This window comes from Lepisma saccharinum, chromosome 11, assembly GCF_977018435.1.
Source record: "Lepisma saccharinum chromosome 11, izLepSacc3.1, whole genome shotgun sequence".
NCBI lineage: Eukaryota > Metazoa > Arthropoda > Insecta > Zygentoma > Lepismatidae > Lepisma > Lepisma saccharinum.
This window is the reverse complement of record NC_139239.1, coordinates 83,536,259-83,561,964: the sequence shown is the minus strand read 5'-3', so window position 1 is coordinate 83,561,964 and position 25,706 is coordinate 83,536,259. Positions and strand designations below refer to the sequence as shown.

Sequence of the window (25,706 nt, the reverse complement as noted above, 5' to 3'; positions counted from 1 at the left end):
TTTGAGGTGTCAAAAAAAGGCAGGGAATTTTTTCTTGGATTTCTTTTTTTTCTTTTTTTTTTTGCGATTGAAATCTTGTTGCAAGTTTCGGCCTAAACTTTTAGGCCCCTTTTATGCACAACACAACCGCGGCGCCAGAAACCAGTGATGACAGGAGGAAGGAGAAAGAGAAAGAGATAGAGGAATTTCCGGATTGGCAGAAAAATGTCTTAAGCCTCTAAGTATTACGTGGAAAATGCATTGAATTATCCTTTTTTCTTGTCCTTATGGTAGTAGTAAGGAGACAGAACTGTCAACAGATGTAGGAGATGGGAGCGGATGGCGCCGTCCGATAGTTGTTGGACGTCGTAGTAAGTAATTTTGTTAGACAAACTGAAGGAATATGGAAACATATAGGCTCCATTGATACATACGATTTTTGTCGAATATCGCCACCCGACAAAGTATCTCACTACAACATGCGACCGAAATTGCATGCATGGCACTTTTATGGAATTAATTTTTGTTGGATGTCTTCGGACTGCAACATACAACAAAAATCGCATGCATAAACAAGAGCTTTAAACTCGTGAGAGATGGTCATTAATCTCTCACTGAATGAAGCTAATGTCCAATGTATAATATATTGAGAAAAAGTACTAATAATAAATACGTAAATATTTTAATATAATATTTGATCGAATCGTTCAATCATAAATGCAAATGACTTTCTTCAAGAATTGACTTTTCTCTTGCAGAGCTACTAAATTTTCACTTTCCATCTATTGATTTAGACGAGGTGTGACCAGAAAGTAATTTCCAATTAGTAGGGACCTTCATTTTTCGGATTTTTTTTTAAAAAAAGTCCTAAAAAAATAAAAAATTCCGTGAAATCCAACATTTTTGTCTTTTCTAGGCTTAAAGAAACAAAATGTGTCATATTTGTGTACATAGAATGTACAAGTTTTCCAACATTTTATTCAAGAGTAAACTATAATGCTTGGAATACATGGAATAATTCCGACAGCCACATTAAATCATGTATTTCCCACGATTCTTTCAACTTCTATCAAAACAATTTGCATTACAGAGCAAAGTGGCAGGGTTCTAACAGGAGAATTAGTGAGTATCTACAGTTACACGGGAGCCGCATCTTCAGTATTTGTCGTGCGAGATGTGTTTTGAATTGCCAAGCTAAGTGCACACCATCGGCATTTGTCGAGCGAGAAATAATGGAGATCAGTCGTTAGGGCGTCGGACTACCATGCGAGAGACCCGGGGTTGATCCCTGCGGGGGAGAATCGGGATCCTTTCCACCTGTTCAAACTGTTCCGGCGCCCTCCCAGCATCGTGCCCGTGCTGTAGCTCGTGATTTAAACGAAGGAACCCAGTGTCGCACGTTACAGTGTCCCAATTGATGACCAGGTTGGAAGAGAGCGGTATAGTCCAGGACAGGTCACAATCTGGTAGGCCCAGAACTGCCACTGACGAAGGAAGAGCTATGGCAGTGCTAGCATCGTTTGCCAAGTCTCCGCAGTGCAGCACAAGTCGAATACCTGTGCAATGTGATGTCAGCCACAGTTCCATTTGCAGGGTGTTAAAGATGGTTTAAAGGCACCCGTATAAGCTGCAGCACCATCTCTCTGAAGACGACCTGTATAGGAGAAAGAAGTTTTTTGAATGGGCTTTGGAGCAAATTCGCCAGGATCCACACTTTGTACTGCATATTCTGCATTCTGAAGAAGCATATTTTTATGTGAATGGGGAAGTGAATAAACAGAACATGCGGTATAGGTCCTCCGAGAACCTGTTGGGGAGAGATCCGAGCAATTTGGTTGGTGCTGGGAAGGTTATGGTGTGGGCCGGGATTTGGGGGACACCTATCATTGGCCCATTCTTCATTCGAACCAAGTCTTTAGTTAATTAAGGCATGTATGTTCGTTCACGTAAGAGAAATTTAAATGTACCAACTTAAATACGACACGGAATTATTCATCGTGTGAACGGTCCAAAAGTTCGGCCGATGGAAAAGGACGATGAAATTCCTTGTACATCGGTCTTCATTTACTAGCCAAGTTTACCATGACAATTGGGGATCAAAAATCGGAAATCAGAACACTGGACACTGTAATATGTTACGACATAATATTTAATACATCACTAGAAATACTTACAACTTCGCTCGCCTACTGAAGCACCATTAAAAACAACACACTCTCGCCGACCCGCGATGCACCGGGCCAAAACAAGTTAGCAGCGCAGACCGCTGATGGTCCATGTTTTACATAGACGCTGTATTTCAAGAAGTTTGAAATCACAAAGCTAGGAGTCTAAACTTGGTCCAGAGAAGATAAAACAGTTTCTCTCTGACCTACAAAGGTGCTGAAAGTTTTAACTGTGAATGAATGTTCCAAAAACTGTCTCTAAGCTGTGAATATCGAACTGCTAAATCGAAGTGTGTCTATCGAACTGTCGATTTCCACTGTCTGTTTTCAACTCCAACTTCCCACTGCCTCTGCTAAGTCTCTACTTCGTCTTTTCCTTCGTTCCCGGAAGAATTGTCCTTCACTCTATTGGTCGTTGAACTTTTAGCTCGGCCCACACGTGGTCACTTCTGCATGTAGGGGCGAGAATCGTTACACACGAGGGGTGATAAGGGTGAGAATTGCTTAGCACAAAAACACAATAGCACCTTGTTTGAGAGCTGATCTCGAGAATGAAAAGTATCTGTTCTAATTAATTTTTATCGCTAACAACTCAATTTTTATTGCTCGCAACTGGGACACTTCGTTAAAGTTATGCCTTCCTTGGCTGCCAAAATCCCACTGAAGTGAAGAGATACGAAGAGAAATGTTCTGGCAGGGTTGTAGTTCAAAAGTCTTTACTAATCACTCTTGTCACTGAGCTGTCACTGAGCCCGACGAGCTGGTGGTGATCGTGGAATTTATGCGTCTCGTGGAGGCCGCCATGTGTAGGGCAATTGTCTCGATTCTGAGCCTGGCCACCTGCAAACTCTCACGAGAACAGAGGATCTTTGTTCCCGTCGAAGGGCAAAGTCTTCATAGGGGGTTTTAAATTTTAAATGCCTGAAGTTCCAGGTGATTAGCTCCTTCTCGGCTTGAATTTATGTTGACATCAGCTGAATTTGGACGGGACAGATATGGGAGTTTATTCCTTCACCTCGGAGTAGGGGCGGTGATATATGCGGGGCTTCATGGGAAAGAACGCTGGAGACAGCTGTCTTTTCTCAGAGAGCAGAAAATTGAGATCTTGGGGGAGAACGCGTAGAAAGACCGATGGAAATTGTAATTGGCACATCGGTTATACATCCCCCTGCTCCCGAATAAAATTTGCTGGAATGTAGTGAAGCAAACTTTTCGGCTAGCTGTTGCGTTACCTCCTGCAGGACTTCTGATGTGTCTTGCCTCACGATGTTAACTTAGGTCAGAATGTAACCCTAGCACCCGTAGACTTAAGTGTTCGGGTCACATCTGCCTCTTATTGGCAAGTCGGCCTGCCTCTCTCTTTCTCCCATAGTTGTAGTTCTTCCCTGCTGCTTCTCCTCCTGCCTGGATTGGCTCTGGGCAAGTGAGTTGTGCCCTCGCTGCTTCATTTGGTGTCCATGGCATCTTCTTCCCTCTTCCAACTGCTAACTGTGGTGTCGAGTGGCTCAGGAATACGGTTGGTAATAAAGGTGTGCCGCCCTCATTGCCTAGTCATCCTGGAATAGTAGTCCGTCCTGGCCTCTTCTTCTGCCGTCTGGTCTGCCTGGCTGGAGCTCTCGTATCGGCTGGAGAAATGTGTCCGGGGACTCCTTGGTGCATCTTCTCCTGCCATCTTATTGGCTGTAGTATCTTATTCTGTGAAAGTTTAAAGGCATTAGAATATGCTTAGTTGAAAGTCTTAATTTACCTTCATGCACTTCCTTCACATGTCACAATTTCAAGTCTCTTTAAAACTTTAAGTTCCTTGTCTTCGTGCACTTGACCACTATGTCTCTTGATTACATTTTTATGAATAATGAAAATTACACAAAAATTTGTAGCTTCCACAATGATAGTATAAGTATGAAAATCAATACAGGATTTAATAAAATATTATATAAAAATTCGTTGGCTAGTTTTTGAAATTAAATATTGAAAAAGTTATCGATATACATATAAAAATAAGAAAATTCCCTTTATTTTTTTATTTTTCTTTCATGCACCCTTCTCTACAACTTTATCTGATCGTTTTTTGCTTATTTCATATTCCATTACTGGGCTCAAGGCTTTACCAACACAAGTCTATTTCACTAACACACTTCATAGGTTAGGCAGTGTTTACTGCACGGGCATTCAGCCCCTTACATGTGCATATTTAAAACTATAATGGCCACTATGGGCAAATCTTCTACTCTATGGTAGGAATTATGCGTGCATCATAGGCACATTCTTTATGCTATGTAAAGCATAGGCCTCCTTGGGCAACTCAAAATTACAAACTTCTTATAACAATACCATCCTTGTTATGTGTTGTTGGCAAGTGTATGTGGTAGATGTATTTATTCTGTGTCTTATACCTCACATTAAGTAAAAATATGCAACTTGAGCCACTTAAGATGCAAAAATTTAAATTTTCTCTTTATCAACATAAAAACAAACAGTGAATAATTATTATGGAGATCTAGCCTCCCTTTTCTCTTTATCAAAGCTAAATGGTGCATGAAACTTGTTATTATACAAACATAATCCTTATTTTACTATACAGACCCAACTTATTTTCTTCATCATACATAACTGGCCGTTCCATGCCTTGGTTGGTCTGGTGTGTCTAGCCTATCAAATATTAACTATAATAAATCAAAATACACCTTTAGATAAAACATAGAAATAGATCAAACAATAATCAATTGATATTAATATTTTCCCGTAAATATTGACAAACAAATGAAAAAAAAACTTTGAAAACTCTTAAGAAAAAAAATAAAAAATTACCTGACACTATCACTGCTAATTATCCTTAATAAACAAAATTATGAGTTTCAGTACTAACTAGACATTAATAAAATGATAAGGTGACTTACCGAGTCATGTGTGTGCATTTATAGTGTTGCACTTGATTACACAAATTCACAAAAATTGGGATTACAAAATGATAAAAACATAAAATTTAAACACATCAAAATAATAGAAGATATGATTGTTTAGATATGATAAAGAAGTTAACATGAACAAACGTATGAGATGAGTACAAACAGAAGACCTAACACCACCTTCTGTTAGTTACATCATAAAACACAAATCAAAAGATTAAAATACAACTATATTACAAGTGTAAGCATGTGTATGAAATTTTGCTTTTGGTCGAGTGTAATTGTTGTCTTACTTATTCTTAAGCAATTGTTGCAATGTTTTAGCCACACAGAGCAATTTTATGAGGACTACGTAGTTAAGCCCTAACTTCTACCAGCCAAATGTCGACCTGTCACGTGGCTGATAGAATCTAGGAACCGAACACGTCCAAACCCAACCCGCATGTATATATAAAAGAGCCCCCCCCCCCCTGAATCCGACAGCAAGGTAATATGTTGATAAAAAAAATCCCTTAAAGCCTAAAGAAGGCAAAGTGTGAAATAAAATATGCTCCGCGCATGAAAACTGTCGAATTCCGCAATGATTAAGTCAAATCTATATTTAAAATCATGTTTAGCTCACGCTGCCATAGCATCTTATGAGCTGTTGGGAGGAAAGGTGACACGCGGTGTGCTCCAGTCTTCCTCTTCCTAACTCCTTAACTTCCACACCAAAAAAAAAATCTTTCCAAGTTACCTGGGGTATATCGAAAGTATTCCAAAATGGTGGCAAAAATAAATTTTGGGTTCTAGTCTCCTTTGAGAATAGAAATTTTGAACGTTTGAGGTTCTCTATAGCAAGAAATTAACCCTAGGGAGATATATAAAACGAAGAAGTTGGTCTCCCTTTCATTATAAGTTCTTATTTATCATCAGGTCGTCATCCGTCGCATTGAGCATGTACAGGTAAGCTTGCATGCTGAGAAAATTATTACAGTTGATGGTTGCAAAACCATTTATAATGAATTGTTACTCAGTAACTATTATACTGTATGATTACACAAGTCACAGGTATGCTGGTTTAATCAGTACATCGAAGAAACGTGATTTCGGAAAATTATTCCCCGGAACGTCAAAATTTTTCTAAAAAATTAGCTGGCAACACTGATTTTCACTAACTTTAACTGGTAGTTGGTTGCAAAACATCTATAACACTTATATTAAATAATTAAACAAATTTGAAGTAAATATCATGAAATAAAAGTAAAATTTTTACATAAATTCAAAGTTTCTCGGTTTACGAGCCTCCGATATGACACCTTCGTATAAAAACTGGATATTTAAAAATAAAATTATGCAAGTCCTGGTTGATTTTTTGTAATTTCCTTCAAGGGTAGTCTATTTATGACTCCAGTAATTAGTTTTCATAAAGATCCAACTGTAATTAAGCGTTTTATGGTTGTTTTAAAATTCAAATTCTCCGCAAAAGTACTTGTTCAGACAAAATTTGGATTTCTATGTCACAGTAGTTCAATTTTATGAAGCAATCAGGCACGTGCCCAGGATTTTCGTAAGGGGGGGTTATGAATCCAACACATTTTCCAGTTTACAGGTCAAATTTCTTGTAATAAATTAGATAATTAATATACTTGGATTTTACCCCAATGAACGCAATCAATGTATTTGCTATGGATGCTTCATGTTTTTATTGCATCATATAAAAGCAACTGCTTGAATATTTCCAAATTATTAATATTTTATATTTAATTGCTCAAATATAATTTGTAAACAAAAAATATGTACACTCAACATTGTAACAACATTAAAGAGATTAAGACTACTTGATGTCTTAAAGACAGTAATAAATAAGGTACCACAGTTCAAGAATTCAAATTCTGAAATTTAGGCTTCGAGGTTTCTGTGCGAGTTCTGACAATATGTCGTCACAAGTAACTTTTATATTCCGGTGAATGTTCAGAGCAGCTAACCCATTTAATCTTTCTTCGCAAATGGTATTTCGAAGATAGGTCTTCAACTGGCTCAAAGTTGAGAATGATTTCTCATTTGATGTTGTTGTTACCGGGATTGTACATAATATGCGCAAACGTGTCTTTACCTAGGGAAATATTACTTCACTGCACATATCAATTGCTTCAAGAGCATTTACTGGACGTCTTTGCATTGCTGCAAGATGATGATACCGCAGTTTCATTTCAGTGTGAGCGTCGTCGCCTTGTAATCAAGGTGTCCTGGGTTCAATACCCGGAGGAGGCTCATAGTGGTTCAGATCTCACTTTAAACTTTAGGTCCAGTCCCGATTAGCCTTACTGTGCATAAAGTGGATTTAAAACATCAATCAATTCAATCAACATTGTACTTGTTGTGGAGATGATTTTGCTAAATATTGTGTACATTTTTGGCATTGTATTATTATATTATTGGTCAAGACATTTGTTTGACAGTCGACAAACAAATACGAACCCCTTCAGTAATTAACATTTTCTACTACAGTGTCATTAATATGTCATATTCATTTTTATATTAGGTCTAAGGAGAGGAATTTTGTATGTTGTTAACGTTATGGAACTGAGAAACCAACTGTTGAAGGGGCCACTCCCCCCTTCTTTTCCGAAGCCCAGTACCGCACCACAGGATCTGTCACTGAGCCCGACAAAATCTTGCCAGACAGTGCTCGAAATGGAAATTCATAGCCGAAAAGGGAGGGGATATTTGATCGATTTTGGAGATACGAGGGGGTACATCCTTGTATGGATCAACATGGAGACAATACAGTATGTGGAGGATGCTCAATATTCAAATTATTCTAATTGGGGGTATGCTTTGTGAAACTTCCTTAACTGGAGGCAGCATCCCCTACTTCGACCACTGATGCCAGAAAAGATGCTTTCAGAAAATGAATTTATTACTGCACACACATAATACTTATTGTATTTGTTGCGTTTGTACAAGAGAAATATTCAGAAGATTTGTAAGGAATATTTACAGTTCATAGGATGCCTACCTAGTCTATCCCGTGTCGTAATACAAATTTTATCCCTTTCCTACAAAATAATAAAAATGTCTATGGCAACCGTGATTTTATAATGTGGTTGCATACATATACACTGTATAGCAGCACCAAACTTTCTGGGACCTCGGAAAATACGTGAACCACAGGCTTCCCCCTGGCTTTAACTAGCGACATTAGTGCCACTGCTCCGACGCCAGGGTTTCAAATACCTTGGTGGATCTATAAGATAGGTAATATCGTTTTTCGAGGGTTCGTGAACAATACAAAAAGTAAATGATTTTAAAGTCCATTTTATATTCAGATACGTTAATCGGGACTGGTCTTAAAGTTTAAATCGGGATACGTACCACTGTGCAATGCACCTTCACAGAGGATCAAACCCAGGACCTCTTTCATTACACCACCATCGGTGAGGCCCCTGAAATCATTGAGGAAACTTGTTTATCTTCATATTCTCTCGCCCTGCGAAAGTTTATTGGCGATATAGGGTGATATCCTGCACACATCTTCCAGGCATACACACGCGGGCACCCCCCTCCCCTGCACACACACGATTGTATGCTTACAGCACATGCTGTGCCCTCCAAGAAAAACAATTCTAAATCCGCCTATGGATATATCTGCTATCAAATAATGAACGTCACTTACCTCGACAGTTCCTTGACATCATTTTGCAACAATATCTTCTGTTATGCCTTCTTGTTGAATATCAAGAGTCTGAAAGTTCGCACGTTTCACTCTCGCAATTCGGATGGAATTCCTCTGAACTTAAATCGACCTTTTCTGACGCCCTATGTGTGGAAGGTGAAGCTTCAACTTCCATTTTTTGTTTCTTTTGGAAATAATCTAATAATGTATTTCTCCTCTTTTCTCTATCCATCTTTAGTTCCACGTCAAAAATCTATTACACACAAAGAAACGTAACACACAACACGACCACTTCGACTTGCTACCTTGCAGACTGCAACTCGCTACAACACCAGTGAACACCAGGACTTGGGACAAAGATACCGGGCGGTCGAATGTCTGAACCATGCATCCAGCTTGGTCCAGCTCAAATTACGTCACCAGTGTTGACAGCAACCAGTAGTGTCAGTGTCAGTAGTTTTGGCAACTGCTAAATTATTTACGCAGAAATTCAAGTGAGATCTTTCACAAATGTTACAAGAAAATTCAATAAACTGAAGGCTGGAAATTGGTTGAGAAGAAAATATCTAATTTGTAAAGAGCACAAGAGTAAAACGTATAATATTTTGGCATATTAATTGTTTTTATTTTGTTTATGAAACTGAGTGGGCCAGTTGGGCTATATAACGCATCCCTCCCTTCCTCCCGGCATGCTATTGTACAAAACATCGCTTGCCTCCTTCGTAAAACCATGCTTCGCTACTGCCTGCAACAATTATTATTATTATTATTATAATTATTGATATTTTGAAATAAATATGCATCCAGGTGCGATATAAGATTTTGACTTACTTTGCCTACTAATTGTAGTGATTCAAATTTCACAGAACTTTGCTCTGCTGGCATAAATGGTATAAGAAGGGGAAAGAAAGAAAAGGGAAGTTAGCAGCACTGCCGTAACAGGAAAGGGAGGGTCATTCTCCTAAGAGGGTCATCGTGGGTGAAAGAAAGGGGAGGAGGCATTCCTTCAGTTCGCATTCCAAGGGTTACGGCTCTTTTCTTGACCATACTGGGAAGGAAATTCTCCTTCCTTTTCAGTGACTAAGGAATGAATGAATGCCTGTGCATTGCTGTAACTCAACTCCAATAGTATCAAAAGTAATTGAAGAAGCAATACATTTCTCATTGCCAAATGTAAACATTTTACAATATTGGCAATTTGGTACTCAAACACATTTATGAAATAAAATTTATTTTTGCTTTGAATTTTTTTAAATGACGAAACCAATGGGGGGGTTTTAACCCCCATCAACCCCCCCCCCCGGGCACGCCACTGGAAGCAATACAAGCTTAACTCTTTATATTTAAGTAATTTATAGTTTAATTGTTATTATTAAGTTCTAAATGTAAAAATTTGTTACAAAAATTGTAGCTTTTATGCTGAAAATACATTTTAAGTGCCTTATTTAACAGCGTAACGCTTTTAAGTTGGAAAATGAAAGATAAGCCAAATATTGTTTTTAAGAACCAATTTTTAGGTTGAAGGAGAAATAAAGAACAAGATTCTACTTACGCCATCCTGAGAATCAAGTTAAAAGAGTCTCCCAGCCTCCAGTCCTTTAAGAGGACTTCCCTTTTGCATGGGATTACATAATGCTATTCGCAACATATGATGTGACATCTATCTACATATTTCTCCAAAATACAGTTTTAAAAATCTTTCTCTTCCCTCTTTCTACTCCATAAATGTATTAAAATATCATGGTAGTCTAAAAACACTACTGGTACCAATAATTCTGGTATGCAAGGTTTCTATTCGTTCAAAAAATGATAATCATAGTGGCTGCTATGCCATGTTGCAAAAATTTTTTTTAAAATACAGCCAATTTCTGATCTAATTGGGCTTTCATTTTGTATACAACTCAAAAACTGTATGTTGGTAAGAAGTATGTGGTGTTTCTGCTGTTCCGCAGCTATGAAGTTACTGAAAAAATTAATTTTGGAAGAAATTGCTCATTATTTACACTCATATGGTGTAATAAGTGTGTACATTGCACAGTCATCATAAAAATCTGGCCTCTTACCTTCTGGTACATTTGTGTACTTTACCTCTCTTCTTTTTTCTGTTACCCTTCCATACTTGAAATATTTTATGCATGTTGGGTGTTGTCTGGCCTACATGGTTACGGAACGAGGCGGAAACGTCGTGCCGTCCTTTACCTCTGACATTACGCAGAGCCGTACGGGTGTTGCTCAATGCTACTTTAGCTTCGTCTACTAGAATGCTAAAAAGATATGCTTTAGTGTCTTGGCTACAGTTAAGATTCATGAATGGCTCCATACTTTCATTGCTTGTTAGGTTAATGCTAGCTTCTGTACATTTACTGCCCATGCTCAGTTCCTTGCTGGCAGGCAAATCATAGAGGGGTATCACTAATTCATTCACATACTTGCTACCTTGAGCTATCATTAATGTAGATGCATTATTCTTGCCTTTACTCTCTACTTTCCCCCTTTTTCCCCTTCTCTCCTTAATTCTCAAACTTTCAAAGCTACGCAGCCTACTCCTAACCTTCTCATTACGGTACATCCATCCTATTTCACCGTACTCAATTAGCCTTAATTCATCAGCAACAATCCTCTTAAAGTGGGTCATATCCCTCTTCACTTCTAGTTCAAAAGTTACTCTATTACTAATAGCAAACTTATGCTTCTCGGCTCTATTAAAATCCTTAACAATAGCATTATCCTCATTAGGCCTACCTTCTGCCTGCTGTACCTCACTAACAATTAATTCATCATCATAACTCTCTAAGAGTGCATCTATTTTGTCTCCCCCTTCTTCTTCATTATCCTTAATTAACTTTTCATTACTCTCATCCAAACTTCGATCTAGTTTTTCATTAATTGAATCCATTTTTCCGCATAATTGCCATATTGCTTTTAAAGTTTCATTCAGGGAGTCCTTGAGTCCCTCCATTGATGCTGCCATTTTTCAGTTATAGTTTTTCTTAGTTATGAGATTAACATCTCTCTTCCCCCTGGCATTATAAAACAACACTAGAAATTCTTAATGCATGGTCGTCTATTAACTTATCATACTTTATTTTCATGGTAGCGATTAAGTTATCTCGCCCTCAAAATTAGCTTTTAGCTCCATAGTTCCCTTTTATTTGTACTTTCACTCTTTACATATGTGCATTTCAATAATATTGTCAACTCGTTGTTTCTACTTTATTAACTTGTGCTACTCGGAAGTTAGTTCACTCGCGAGGCATGCAAGAACTACTGTAGTGTCCTGATTTCTTTTAAAATTTAGGGTAAATTTAGAATATTTAGAATTTTAGAAACGGTACATTAAGTTTGGCTTGTAAACAAGTCCCTGTCCAAGCGCCATTTATAACAATGATTAAAATTTAAAGGGGGGCGTTTAGGGGTTCGAACCAAGTCTTTAGTTAATTAAGGCATGTATGTTCGTTCACGTAAGAGTCATTCCATGCGAAATCAACACAGCCTTTGACCTGACCATCTCCGATTTTCATGAAATTTGGGGAATTGAAACTATGCATGGAACTTAGCAAGTATAAAAATTTTTAGTCTCGTGCGTCTTGTAATTGTTAAATTATTCAAGGTCAAAGTTTGCAGAAATTGCCTTTTTTGAGCCCGCATAGCTATACTAAATGTGTTGTAACTCCGCCCCTATTTCACCTAGGAAGCTCAAATAAAGCTTATTGTACAGGGAATTGAACAAGCTTTCCAGTGATATATAACAAGCCTACCTTTGGATAAAATATAATTTTGTCACGTGACCTTGACTTTTGACCTTGAATATCTCAAAACATGTCATCACCAAAAATCGTGAAAAAAATATATTTGGTCCCTCATACCATACTCTAAAACATACCAAAAAATCATTCTGGGACTGCAATGGGATCAGAAGATACAAAATAATATGTGTAACTATGTGACTGATAAAAGCCCCATTACATGAACTATGAAGAGTCAAATGTCCCTTAACACTCCTTACAAAATGTGAAGGAGTTATCCTGGGTATAATTGGTCATGAAAGAAATAGGTTAGGCACAGGGAGATCCCTAGCCGTGTGTGTCAAGCGCAGATCCGGCATATTGTTGACCGCCATATTGAATTCAACGCAAATATTTCAAAGGAAAGGGGGTGATGTGATATATCAAATCTGGCTAGAATTTCACGAGAAATGAATTGGGATGGGCGGTTCAGAGACAGGGTGATAAAAAAATCATTTGCATGGAATGACATTAAAAGTTAATCTTATTAAAAATGCTTATGTATTTAGCACAAAGCCTGAAGTACAATATGTCTTAAGGTATAATACTCAAAATTTCTGTTCACTATGTGTGAAGGTAAGCATAGGCATAACCTGGCGGGGAAAGGGAAGCATTTGGCCCCTCCAAAATTTATATACTCCATCATTGCCAAAGTTTCATGTAGGATTGTGCCCTTCACATTTTAGAGGAATATTTTGACCATTTCGAACACTCTAAAGTATTTGACTTATCACTAAGTACATACATTATGTCCTTCCATTTGTGTTGTTAATGTCCACTGTACGCAGAATATTTTGTGGCCAGTAGCAGAAAGTTGATAGACCAAGTGGATGCAAGAATTTAATGCTGAATCTTCTTTTTTTCCCATGGACCTTTGAAGTAATCTTACAAACAAGTTTTAGTCACACACACAATCTACTACATAACTGTTTAGAGTTGGAATTCAGAAAGAAACTTCTTCACAACAGTCAAACCACACAGTTACACAAATCGTATTTCATCAGCTCTTATTATTTTTGCATTGACTGTTAAACAACTAGTGTTTCAAAGTAACTGGTTGCAAGTAACAGTTACTTTTTATTTAGGAATTGCTGACCTGCAAGGAAGCTATGCTTTGTTGCATGCTGACTTTAGAACATTCACGCTTTACTTCAATTCATTTTTAATTACATGTGAAAACTTCAGTGTTTTTGGTGGTTTGGTCTGCTGCGTTTGTTTGGAATGTGGTTCTCAAGCTAGGAATATGCCATTGTCAAAGGAGTGGACCTTGTTGATCTTGGAATGGAGGAGAAAGAAATAGGTGCAAGTGGAATCAATGGCAGCATATTCAAAATACCGTGGTTAGCATACTAATGATTTCTTAATTAAAATCATTCAAGCAAAGCTGGCTCTGTGTTCCATCATTTATTTGCAGTAGTAATGTAAATATATGAAGTCATATTATAGAAACATAAATAAAACACTCAAGTCTTCATGATCATTGATTTTGTGTAATTTTTACACAAATCAATGATCATTAACTGTAAGTTACTTTCACAGTAATTGTAAAGTAACTCATAATTACTTTCAAAGTAGCTACCAGTAACTGTAACTGAGTTAGTCTTTAAATGAGTAACTGTAACTCGGTTACTTGTAAAAAGTAACTTACCGAACCTGTAGCCTAAGTTCAAAATAGTGCATACTTAATTTCCCTGGTTCTGTTGTTTAGTACTTTGCAATCGCTGACACATCGCACATGATTAATAAGAAATTTATGCCTTCAATATTATGTCTAATTGGTACATCGTTGCCACATTTGCTTTAAGTGTTCCAACCAGCCCATCACAAGAGTTTCTGTGGTATATGGCAAAATCTCCATGGAAAAACTTCAATCGGCACAAATGTGTATTATTAATTCTAACTTCATATTGCACATCCCCGTGAAGAGTAGCCAAAAAAAAAAAGAACTTCTATATTGAGATAAAATGCACAAAAAGAATGCTCTCGAAGATAATTTGCTAAACTTGGGAATGCTAATAATGATGATTATATTTCTTACAAAAATTAAGACAGTTGAAACTGACTTAGATACAGTGGAACCTCGATTTTATGTTATTCAGGCGGCCAAGCTGAAAAAACTTAGAATGCAAGAAAATGTAAACGGAGGAAAATTTCTTAGCAATTTGCTATGTTGGGATCACCAAGATTGAATATAGAATGCAGGACAATGTAAAATGAAGGAACTTGAAATCGGGGTTCCCCTGCAATTATTATTTGTACATTTAATTTATGAATATTGGAGGGGGCAAATGCTTCTCTTTGCCCCCGTCAGGTTACGCCTATGCTTACCTTCACACATAGTGAACAGAAATTTTGAATATTATACCTTAAGACATATTGTACTTCAGGCTTTGTGCTAAATACATAAGCATTTTTAATAAGATTAACTTTTAATGTCATTCGATGCAAATGATTTTTTTATCACCCTGTCTCTGAACCGCCCATCCCAATTTTACCATCAGGCATTAGTACACACTTTGAGCTACCTACATATAAAATTGGGGGGAAATTGAAGGGGGGGCATTGCATGAAATTTGCTCTTGAAGTTAGTCATTTTTTCTTCTAAAAAAATACATGAAACTATACATAAAAATACATGGTAATTAATACAATCATCTGAAACCTTATTAAATGAAAGTTTACACTATTTTGAACAAAAGAAAAGAAACTTGAAGTTTCTACGGCAAACCTGAGGGAAGATACTATCATTTATAACCTAATGCGTGTCATTCAAAGTGGAGCCGCAAGTGACGTACACGGAGATTTTAAAAAGCGTGTAACTTCTGAACCCCTTGACCAATCTAAAAATAATTGTCAATTTTGTAATCAGCATTAAAAATTCTATAAGTATACCGAATTTCATCAAAATCAGGGATGGTGGGTGACATTTTCACAAAATTCTGGATGATTTGACATGGAATGACCCAACTTCCAGAAATGACAACAAATGTTGTACAGGGTGGCTCAAAAAGTCACTTAACACCCCCGGTACAAGGCCACTGCAGCACGCAACATGGAAATGGTGATCAATCGTTATCAGGGCAAGGGGGAACCACATTGATGCCACCCGCGTGGTCGGCGGCCATCTTGAATTCAACTTTAGAATTTTAAATGGGAAGGGGGTGATATGATATACCAAATCAGGCTAGAATTTCACGAGAAATGCAACGGTGAAGGTTTTTTCGACGTATCTTTAACCAGTAACAAGTTATGACTGAATTGTTGTACCAATTTGCTCCTTTTCGAGGTGTTACAAAAGTGCCTTAAAATTTGTTTAGCGCATTGGTAATGCATCAAGATCAAAGTGACGTCTAGGGAGAGAAGTTCACATGCCATTGCACACGATTTTAATCGGATACATCCACGAAGGCATACAATAGTTCGGTGCACCGACTGATGAAATGTTCTAATCACAAACTGCATCAATTTGCACAACACTTTAAAGACGCATTAAACAATCACAAAGAATAATAATAATGACAATATGTAAAGTAACATCAAAATCATACTTGTACTTTTATTGCTGTACTATTAACTCTTACTAATCTGCCCCACTTGAAACTCCTGAATGACTAAAAGTAGAACATAACAATACACTAACATTTTCTTGTATTTAGTTTTGTTCAAAATTTTTGGAGAATTCTGGTAAGAATCAAGAAACCTGAGAGTAACAAAATTTATATGATCTAATCTTACATTATTTTCTAAGAGTAAAAGTAAAGTGCTCCTCTTTGTGTGCATGTGCACCATGCAATGAAGGCCTATAGGGGATGATGTGATAGGCACCATGCCCTGCTTTTAGCTCCCCAAGAATTTCCTCCAGGTACCCACTTTGTACGATGCTGGGTGGGCACAGAAGCCACTAACAGGTGGAATAAATCCTTGTTCTCCCCACCAGGCATCGGACACTGGTCTCTCGCAAGATTAGATGCCCTAACAACGAAGCTACCATGGCTACATTATTTTCTATACAAATATATTTCTCTTTGCTTCATGGTATAATGTTAATTCTTTCCTTATCATATCAAAATTGTTTTATGAACTGATGTGCATCAAAATGTTGCAAATTATGAATAAATATTGGAATAAAATAATATTTTTGATTTTCAAGTTACATGCATTGCAAAGTGCGGAAATAAAATCTCCTGTGCAATGATTGTGGTGGCAAACATTTATGCAATTTGAATTATTAAAGCATTTCTTACAGAGTTCGCAATGTGTAGCTTCATTGTACTTGCTTTATGTTCCAGTGCGAGATCCTTCATTGGTTTTTCTCCAAGATCGGAGCAAGGAAATGTGTTGAGTATGGCTTTCCTGAGTCTGGAGAACAGAAATCAATCAGATATGGTACAGTTTCAAAATCAGCATAAATTATTTTGATTCCCCATTTTGCATTAATTTGTACATTTGATATGATATAAAATTAATACGGGAAAGTAGGTATTTATATGCTTGTACATCTTATGGGAAAATATAAATACAGCTAGAGGACAAACACACCATGTGGATGCAAAGCTGAAAAAACATTCAAATGAAAAATATGAAATCTACGCATACATCGCATGTTCTTTGCAAAAAAAATATTGCATCTCCTTCATAATTTTGGAAATAAGCGATTGAAAAAATACTATTGTCTTGCTCATTTTAAGAATCAACAATTGTGTACTTTCTTTTTGAAAATCACACAAAGCATATACCACATCTTCTCTCACTTCCAGCACCGAGAGTAGCATTAGTATGCATTTTGTTAACATCTAACCCCTTGGCTACTGAGAAATGACAAGTACTCCTCTTGTTCATCCAGGCCGACTGTTACTTGGAGGAAGACTACAATAATATATTAGGAATTTAAATTTAAGATTATGTATATTTCTGTAATATTGTAATCAATGATGATAATCCGTGGAAAAACAACCTGTGAGGGTCAGGGCCTACCTACAGACTACCAGCCTCACTCCTACTTGTTGAGGTGGAAGATCATCCAACCAGTTATGGTGTGACGTGTCGTGAACATGACAAACCTCCTCCAGTAATTGTCGTAGGTTTTCTATGACTGGGTTACGCTACTCATTCATAGCTCCCAAATTTTCTCACGATGGTGGGTAGCCACCAGTCCCATACAAAGGTTGAAATCCGAGGAGAAAAGTTGTTACACTCCCCCCTCTCTCCAAGCAGACTTGAACCTGCATACATCAATGTAGCCGGAATACAAAGTTTGCCACCTTAGACTGCTCAGTACAGGACAACATTTTAATCAATATGGTATCATAATTATAGCAATGAATACAAAATTATAAATTATGTTGGTTTTTGAATTGAGGACAGCTAGCTTTTCTACAAGGCTCTGTGGACGTTTGAGAGAAATAAGGTGGGCTTTAAATTCTGCATTGTTTTAAAGATTTGAGGCTTTTGTTTTCAAAATAAAATCATTGTAGAGAAGTGTCATCAAGTTTGTCAAGTAAATTTAATGGAAAATTAACAAAAAATGTATTGATTTATGGTAATGCATGGTAATTACAATAATGCATAATCCATGACAAAAAAGCACTTATAATAAAGGATGAAAGGATAAAAATTAAACAATAAATATGCATTTTAATATAAACAAAAAATTTATTTTCTGTAGACTGTAACTCATCATTAAAATAATGAAAAACGGAATAACAAATGCACCATTTCCTAATTCAGTTCACAAATTGTGTACCAATTACAATTTACAACACACTGTTATTTGTTTTAGTACAACACATTGCCTTGTGCTGAATATGCTACTGCGTTTTTAAGGGACTTAGGTGTATACATCTTACAATTAATTTTGGTTACTCAAAATATGGTGAAATATGCCCCCCTACCCTGCCCTGTTCACCTGCTTCACGGCCAAATTACATAAACCCTTGGGTGTAACATCTACCCAAGTCCCTTCTGTATGATTCAGGAGGAGAAGGAAAGTAAATGCATTCTCTATACCAAAATGACTACAAAAATAGTAACTCCAGTACTCTGTAATTGAAGCGTAGTAATAAAGGAACCTGATACAGATACAAGAATCACCGTGGTTGCAAAAATTTGATCCTCATCTTCAGATGACTTCAGTTACCTTAGCAATACTCATGAAAATTTAATGATCCACTTTCATACAATTTTAATATAACACACACAATATATAATGTAGCTGCAAGGTAATTAAAACACAGTTAATGCATAATGACTACACACAATTTTAGAAAGAAAAAGAAAAAATTGTTAAATTTAGAATAAATATATTGTCTGAACAATGTGCTTGCTATAAAACTACTGCAGAACTAATTTTCAGGTTGGACTGAGTGATATGTTTGAAATATAAGGATTTTCCTCTTAAAGGATGCTTATTATTGTGTGAAATGATCATGAACATGTAAATAATTTCGTGTAATTAAGATTTCTATGACAGATGAATACAAGTCATGATGCATGACAATTACAATGTATGCACACACCTTGACAATATAATTATGAAAATACAAGATACAAAACAAATTGAAGAAAAAAAAAAAAGAATTGGAAACCCACAAAACACGGCCTCAAAAAACAAACAAAGAAAAAAGTTTTCTGCAACCACAATGACAATACTAAAATGGAAAATAGCTGCATGTTAAAGCCATACATAGAAACTTCCCTCTACTCCTTCATTAAAAAAGGCAATTTTAATTTATTAATGTTTACACATTCATTTTTAGCTAGTCTATGTGCATTGTGAAATCTAATAATTTATTCAAGTAAATTTGAATTTTACAGGAATCGCGAGTAAAATACCATTTGGCCGTTTAGCAGATGATATTACATGGAACCATGTACCCCAAGTTCACAGCATACAATAGTAACGTGAATTAATGTCTTGTTGTATAGCAATTTCTTTTGGGACATGGCTCAACAAAGACTTCTATTATGCGAAGCTTGATTTGACTGCTACTTTGGTAATAAAAACTATGGTGACCTCTATAATCTTTGGCATCCGACGTACACAAAAGGAAAGCTTGTCTTCACGAACAAGAAAAATCATCGATAAAGAAATGTGTACTGCAGTTGAAGAGCTACAGAACTGTGGGTTAAATATTCTATAAAAATGGAACGGAGACCTTACAAAAGTACAATTTTTAGAAAGAAAACGAAGTAAAAAATGCAAGAGGTCATCATTTACACAATTACCATACGAACAGTCAAATTGTATTTATTATATATATGTTTTTAAATAAATTAGGAACCAAGTATAAATGATAAGGAAGATCAAGTTCTTTCTTCAGCTATGGCAAATTTGTACACAGGCAAAAAAGATCAGTTATCTACAAATGTACATATAAGTGCTACGAAAGTCTCTTTTTTTTCTGCCATTGATAAAACTTTGGCCTCAAATATCCATTATTTCTCCCCACAGGCAATTTACTTTCACTGCTGCCAGCAACGGATCACTATTTACAATTAAAAAAAATATATATTATTTATTTTATATATATATATATTTATATGTATATATAACTGCTCAGAGTTGGTTCACTTAACAAGCATTTAGGGATGTTTCTTTTTGTTCATGCAAAATGGAAACTTCGAAAAGGAGAGTAGCTGTACAAAAACTACATAAATAATGTGCTGTTTATGACTTAGCATCAATGAAGTTTTCCATTCGGCACATTTAGAACACTACAATGTACCTTGACACATTGGTACATGGATCACTACGGAATTTATCACTTTTTCTCTTAAGTACAGTGTATAAATAAGTAACCACTTTTGACCAAAGCATTTTGTTTCACTGACAAGAAAAAATCAAATTTCTTCATGATTTACTATTGCATAAATTCAAAAACAAAAAAAGTTCTTTAAAAAAAAACAGTAAAAAAAAGTTCAAGATATGTTTAGGATTATGCATGGAACCTGACTGTAATACTTCAATAGGATTATTTTTAAGCAAAAGGGGGAAAACTAAGAACCGGAATGTACTCTCCCCACTCCCCTCTTTCAAGAGAAGAAATGACTGAGGTATTGATGACATGGTGACTAATACCCACAGGCAGAAAGATGAGACACTGAGGCCAAATACTGTACAAATTATGGTGAAAAAACATTTTACCCTCCACACATGACTACCTGCCAATGTCCACAGAATGGAACTATGCACAGACGTGACATGTAATGAAGCCTGATTCCACCTCAGTTTTTCGGTAATCGTTCAAGTCACAATTATGCTAAATAGCCTCAAGTTGTCTTTCTGCATATAATAATGTTGTCATCACTTTAATATTTGCACTGTGCATTGATGAAATGAGGTATATCATCTGCATTTTCACCCTCCAAAATGGAGAATGTCGGCAGACCTCCAACTTACACTTGTTTTCGAGTTCATGAAACAATGCCAACACGGCATCAGCCGTTCGGCATTCTTTAAAAAATAGGGGAAAATAGGGAACCAGTCTTCACCAAGAATGTCTTGGGCTCTCCTTGCAAAATACACTCTTCTTGTTCCACGAATCAAGATAAGAGAGTCCATTACGCTCTTCAACATCCCCTCTCTCTCGCTCTCACACGCTCTCACAGACTGTACTGCAACACACTCTCCAAACATATGAACACCGCATCTCTCTCAACATAATATAATACAATAAATACACTTTCTCAAATATATGGAAATATTCACATATCCTGGGCTAGAAACATGACTACACATGGATTATGTCAACGTAAGTTCTTTGTGTGTTCCTTCGTTTGCTTTCTGGCAGCTTGCTTTGGGCCTGCTGCACAAATGCAATTACTATGGTGATGTATCTTGATGTATGTGAGACCGTGCTGTCTCCTGGAAAGGAGAGAAAATGCATATTAATAGTCAAAACAATAACAGTTTTAAAAGCAGCATGATGCTGACTACATATACGAGGGCTGTTCAAGGAAAAAGTTTCCCTTTTTTTAAAACAAAAAGTACGAGCCCGATAAATGAAATGAAACTAGCTAGCAATGTGTTCTTTCATCTTTCCTCTACATTTACACACAATGCAATGTTCGTGCGGGCTACCGTGCATGCGTGGCACGTGATTAGAGTGAGTCATGTAGTGAGAAACGTGCCCTGGCCATAAGGAGTATGGAGTCATGGTGGAACAACGTGTTTTGGTGGTGTGGAGTATTGCTCACGGAGTTTTTGAAGAATGCTGCACATTATTGCCAAACACTGGAGAAAGTAAAAAAAACCAATTTGCTGCAAACGTCCTGGACTCCTTTCTGCTGGTGTCATTCTTTTGGATGACAATGCTCGTCCCCATTCGGCAGCACTAACACAGGATAAACTTCGAGAAATGAAATGGGAAAGGTTACCACCCTTCCCTACAACCCTGACTCGGCCCCGAGTGACTTTCACTTGTCTCCTGCAGCAGGTCAACGTTTTCACACTGATTTGGAGGTTCAGACAGCCGTGAAAAGTGTTCTTTGTTCCCTGGACCCCGAATTTTTTGCAGATGGCTTTCAAAAACTTGTGCAACAATGGGACAAATGCTTGTGCCGCCTTGTAAATTATGTTGAAAAGTGAGAAAGGACCATGCTACTTGGTGCAACTTGAATTTTGTTTGTAACTTAAGAAATACATTTTTTGCAACATAGGGAAACTTTTTCCTTTAACAACCCTCGTATTTGCTAATATGGAATTCAAACATCAGATTTCAAATAGTTTGTAGTTTCTAATTCCAGTATCAGGTAATATTAATATTCGTAATAGCTGAAATGTCCTGCACTGTGGCCGCACGATTTAAGGTGTCTGGCTTTGGGCTCGGGCTATGGCACGTGCACTGGTTCAAGTCTCCTTTGAAGAAACGTAACATCTTTTCTCTGTGATTTCGACCTGTGTCCACCCAGCATCATAGGAAATTAGGGAGCTACAAATCAGTAGCGGCTCGTGCCTAAAATAACAGGTGAAGAAGTATATTTATAGGCAATGAAAAAGAAATAGTAAGTGCCAGTGTCCCCCCCCCCCAATTTAAAACGTCTTTTTTGTCTTCATCCGTCCATCTGGAAAATGGTGTCTGCAACAAATTACACACTAAGTCATTTACTGGGTTCATTGTAGAAACCACAGCTCAACACATGAACACAACACACGATAGGAAACGCGAAACACACACGCGGAACAAGATCTCGCGAGAACGCAAAGATTTTGCCACAACCACTGGATGCAATGTTTTCTCCGACGAGAGAACTGCTTCATCTAGAAGGCGACACCCGTTCAAGGCCAACGCTAGGTGACGTCACCGTTGCCATGACAACCGGCTAAGTTTTCCGCAACCTGGCGGTGTTTGCTCTTGGGTTGGGACGAACTCTTCACGTGCCTAGCGCCGAGCGGCGTGTTATTTGAGTATTATCGTGTGTGTTCTGCTGGGAAATAGTTTAATTTAACAAGCAAATGAAAAAATGTCAATATTAATTTGAAAATTAGGTGAAAACATCTGCACTTGTTGCACTTGGCCAGCCGCCACTGCTACAAATGAGTAGCGTAACCCAGTCACAGAAACTTACAACAAGCACTGGGGATTTACTGTCCTGACCACATGTCATCTCATAACAGGTAGGATGATCGCTCACACCTGGTGAGGCATGCAAGGGTGAGGAAGGCAGTTGGAAGGTAGACCCTGACCCTTAAGGGCTGTTCTGCCATGGGTTATTAATAAGTTAAGTAACTAAAGGTAGACACTTTTTCTCCCCTTCGAAATCTAAATTGTATTGTATTGTATTTTTCTTCAAGTCATTTATCTGCATGTTTATACTAGTCATGATGGAAATGAAAAATTATATAATACTGATGAAGGGACGCTAACGAAGAAACCTCCATGCCCATCCTGGGTTCAAACCCTGAACTGGTGAAACTTAGGGTTTACCAGTTTAGTTTTCAACTCTACATGTGAATCACTAAGATGACTAATTTAACCTAAAAATGACAGTTTTCTTTATTTTTTTGAGGGGGAGGGATCCTAATACACACTGTCTTCCAAAAGTTAAGCATGCAATGCAAATTTTCGAAAGCATATGTGAATTTGAGTGGCTGAAAATCGCTTCGGATGTAGATGTCAGTTTTTAAGTGTAGCTTCCTTTTTAGGTACCTATCTGTACCTAGGTGCTTAATCTGTGCTCTTGAAATAGCATAAAAGCAAGGATTTTGTGCAAGAATCATCACACTTTAGTTGAAGGGTTTGAGCTGATACAAAGTGTTAGGATTATTTTTTATAATATTGCAACCACCACCGCCCGGGAACAAACAAAGTAGTGACGCGGTACCATCTCCGCTTCAAACGCCGTACCCTTTTGTGAATGAAGACAGTGGATCTTCGAAATTAATAGGATTGAACCATTAAATTGTGCAACGCGGAAGTACGAAATCTTCTAAATTTCACGTAAGTAATGGAAAGGAAGTGATTAAATATAAATGGAAAACCTGCTGAAACTTTGAGATTATTTTAAATTTCATTCTTCTTAAGTCAACAGTGAGCAGAGATATTCATTCAAGTGCACCACATTAACTTGGCTAATTGTTTTTAAATTAATACTATTATTGTTTGCATGTAATGTATGTATGTACATCTGGATGGAGACACGTATGAACATAATTTCTATATATTGTCACATGAGAACCTGAGGAATGCAACTCCAAACATGAAGTTTTCAGTTTTGTTTAAATAAATCCCTTTGAAGTGTTCTACTTAGAGTCAGATCAACATATCGTCACTAATAATCCTTAGCAGTAATGTATCTCCAATTTATTGATTTTTTTTTTTTTTTTTTTTAAGTGTCATATTCCTAAGATTACATTATATTTTCTTTTCTGCAAATTTTAAATTGGGAGTTACATTCCTCTGGTTCTCACATGATGAAATTAACCATTCAAATAAAACGCACACATTATTTATTGAAGAAATAATTTTCAAACTATACGTACTGTGCTTGGAGGCATCTTGCCCATAGGAACAGCCATGGAATAACTGCTGAATGGCCGTCGTTCCAAATCTCGACTGCTCCCATCGACTGCACTGTAATATGAAACACAAATCAAAATTATGACAGACAATTCACAAGCTATTTGAAATCTGGGGAACTAATACATACTTTTACTTACAATAAACAGTCAATATCATCTTAAATTTTATGTACTATCAAACAGGTGTAACAAACAGCATACTTTACAGGTAGACAGTGGCGTAGCGCAGTTCTCTGGGGCACCCCCCCTTCAAGTCAAATATTGGGGACCCCCCCAGTGGAAAACAAATATCGAGATGATGCCAGAGTGGGATAGACGCAAAATAGTTAGCAACCCCTCCCCTAGTTGTAAAATGAATTAACTTTAATCCTGCCTTCCCATTTTTTGTCATCGACTTAGGCTATATATCAGTTTAGTAGTTTGTTGAAACTAAATCAGGGTGGTCTGAATCTCTGATAAATTACTGAATGAAGAAATTAGAATATTTTCTCTTACTTCAACAAGGTGGCACAGGGAGGATTATTTTTTAAAGGAGGGTAGAGGCTTCAGACAGCCAATTATTTTGTTCGTGATCCTTTCTATTTTTTGTTTGAAAAGTTTTTTTTAAAGATGTAGGTTACACATATATTTAAAAAATACTGTTTGGTAAACTTGTTTAAAGGATAGTATATAATATAAAATATAAACAATGGCTCGACAGCCCTCGGAGGGCCTTGGTTTGTCTCCCTCCCACAATCCTACCTAGAGGTGTGGAGATCTTCAACTGGTAATGGAGTGATATGGGGTCAGCACGTCGAACCCCTAGCCATTATAGGAGAATTCTGAGACCGGGTTACACTACTCACTCATAGCTCCCTAATTTCCTCACGATGGTGGGTTGCCACTGGTCCTATACACAGGCTGAGAACCCAGACAGACTTGAACCATACAGTCCCGCAGTTGGAGCCCAAAGCACAGCACCTTAGACCACATAGCCATGGAGGAGGACTTAAAGGATAGTAAACACTCCTTTTTTGGACTTAGATGTGGATCTGCCTTCAGCCCAAAAAAGCCATCCTCTGGTTATGCCAGGCCATGATTCAACATAAGAGCCGCTCACATTATGTTTCTAATACTAATAGTGAGTTATATACTTATGCAAACTTATAATTTCAGTTATGGGGGTTGAACTGGACATCTAGATTGTCGATG

At 37.2% G+C, this 25,706-nt stretch overlaps 1 protein-coding gene across 2 annotated transcripts in view; it reads right to left on the bottom strand.

The window, feature by feature from the left end:
- Window positions 1–18,130: 18,130 nt before the first annotated feature.
- The window catches only part of LOC145994948 (protein spitz-like), a 314,442-nt gene continuing 306,866 nt past the window's right edge, over window positions 18,131–25,706 (bottom strand). For both annotated transcript variants that reach the window (XM_083131465.1, XM_083131464.1), the window contains 2 exons: window positions 24,477–24,567; window positions 18,131–21,359 (listed from right to left, as the gene is read on the bottom strand). In XM_083131465.1, coding sequence (XP_082987591.1) covers window positions 21,318–21,359; window positions 24,477–24,567 — 133 coding nt within the window. In that variant the 3' untranslated portion in view covers window positions 18,131–21,317. The remainder of the gene's footprint in view (window positions 21,360–24,476; window positions 24,568–25,706) is intronic.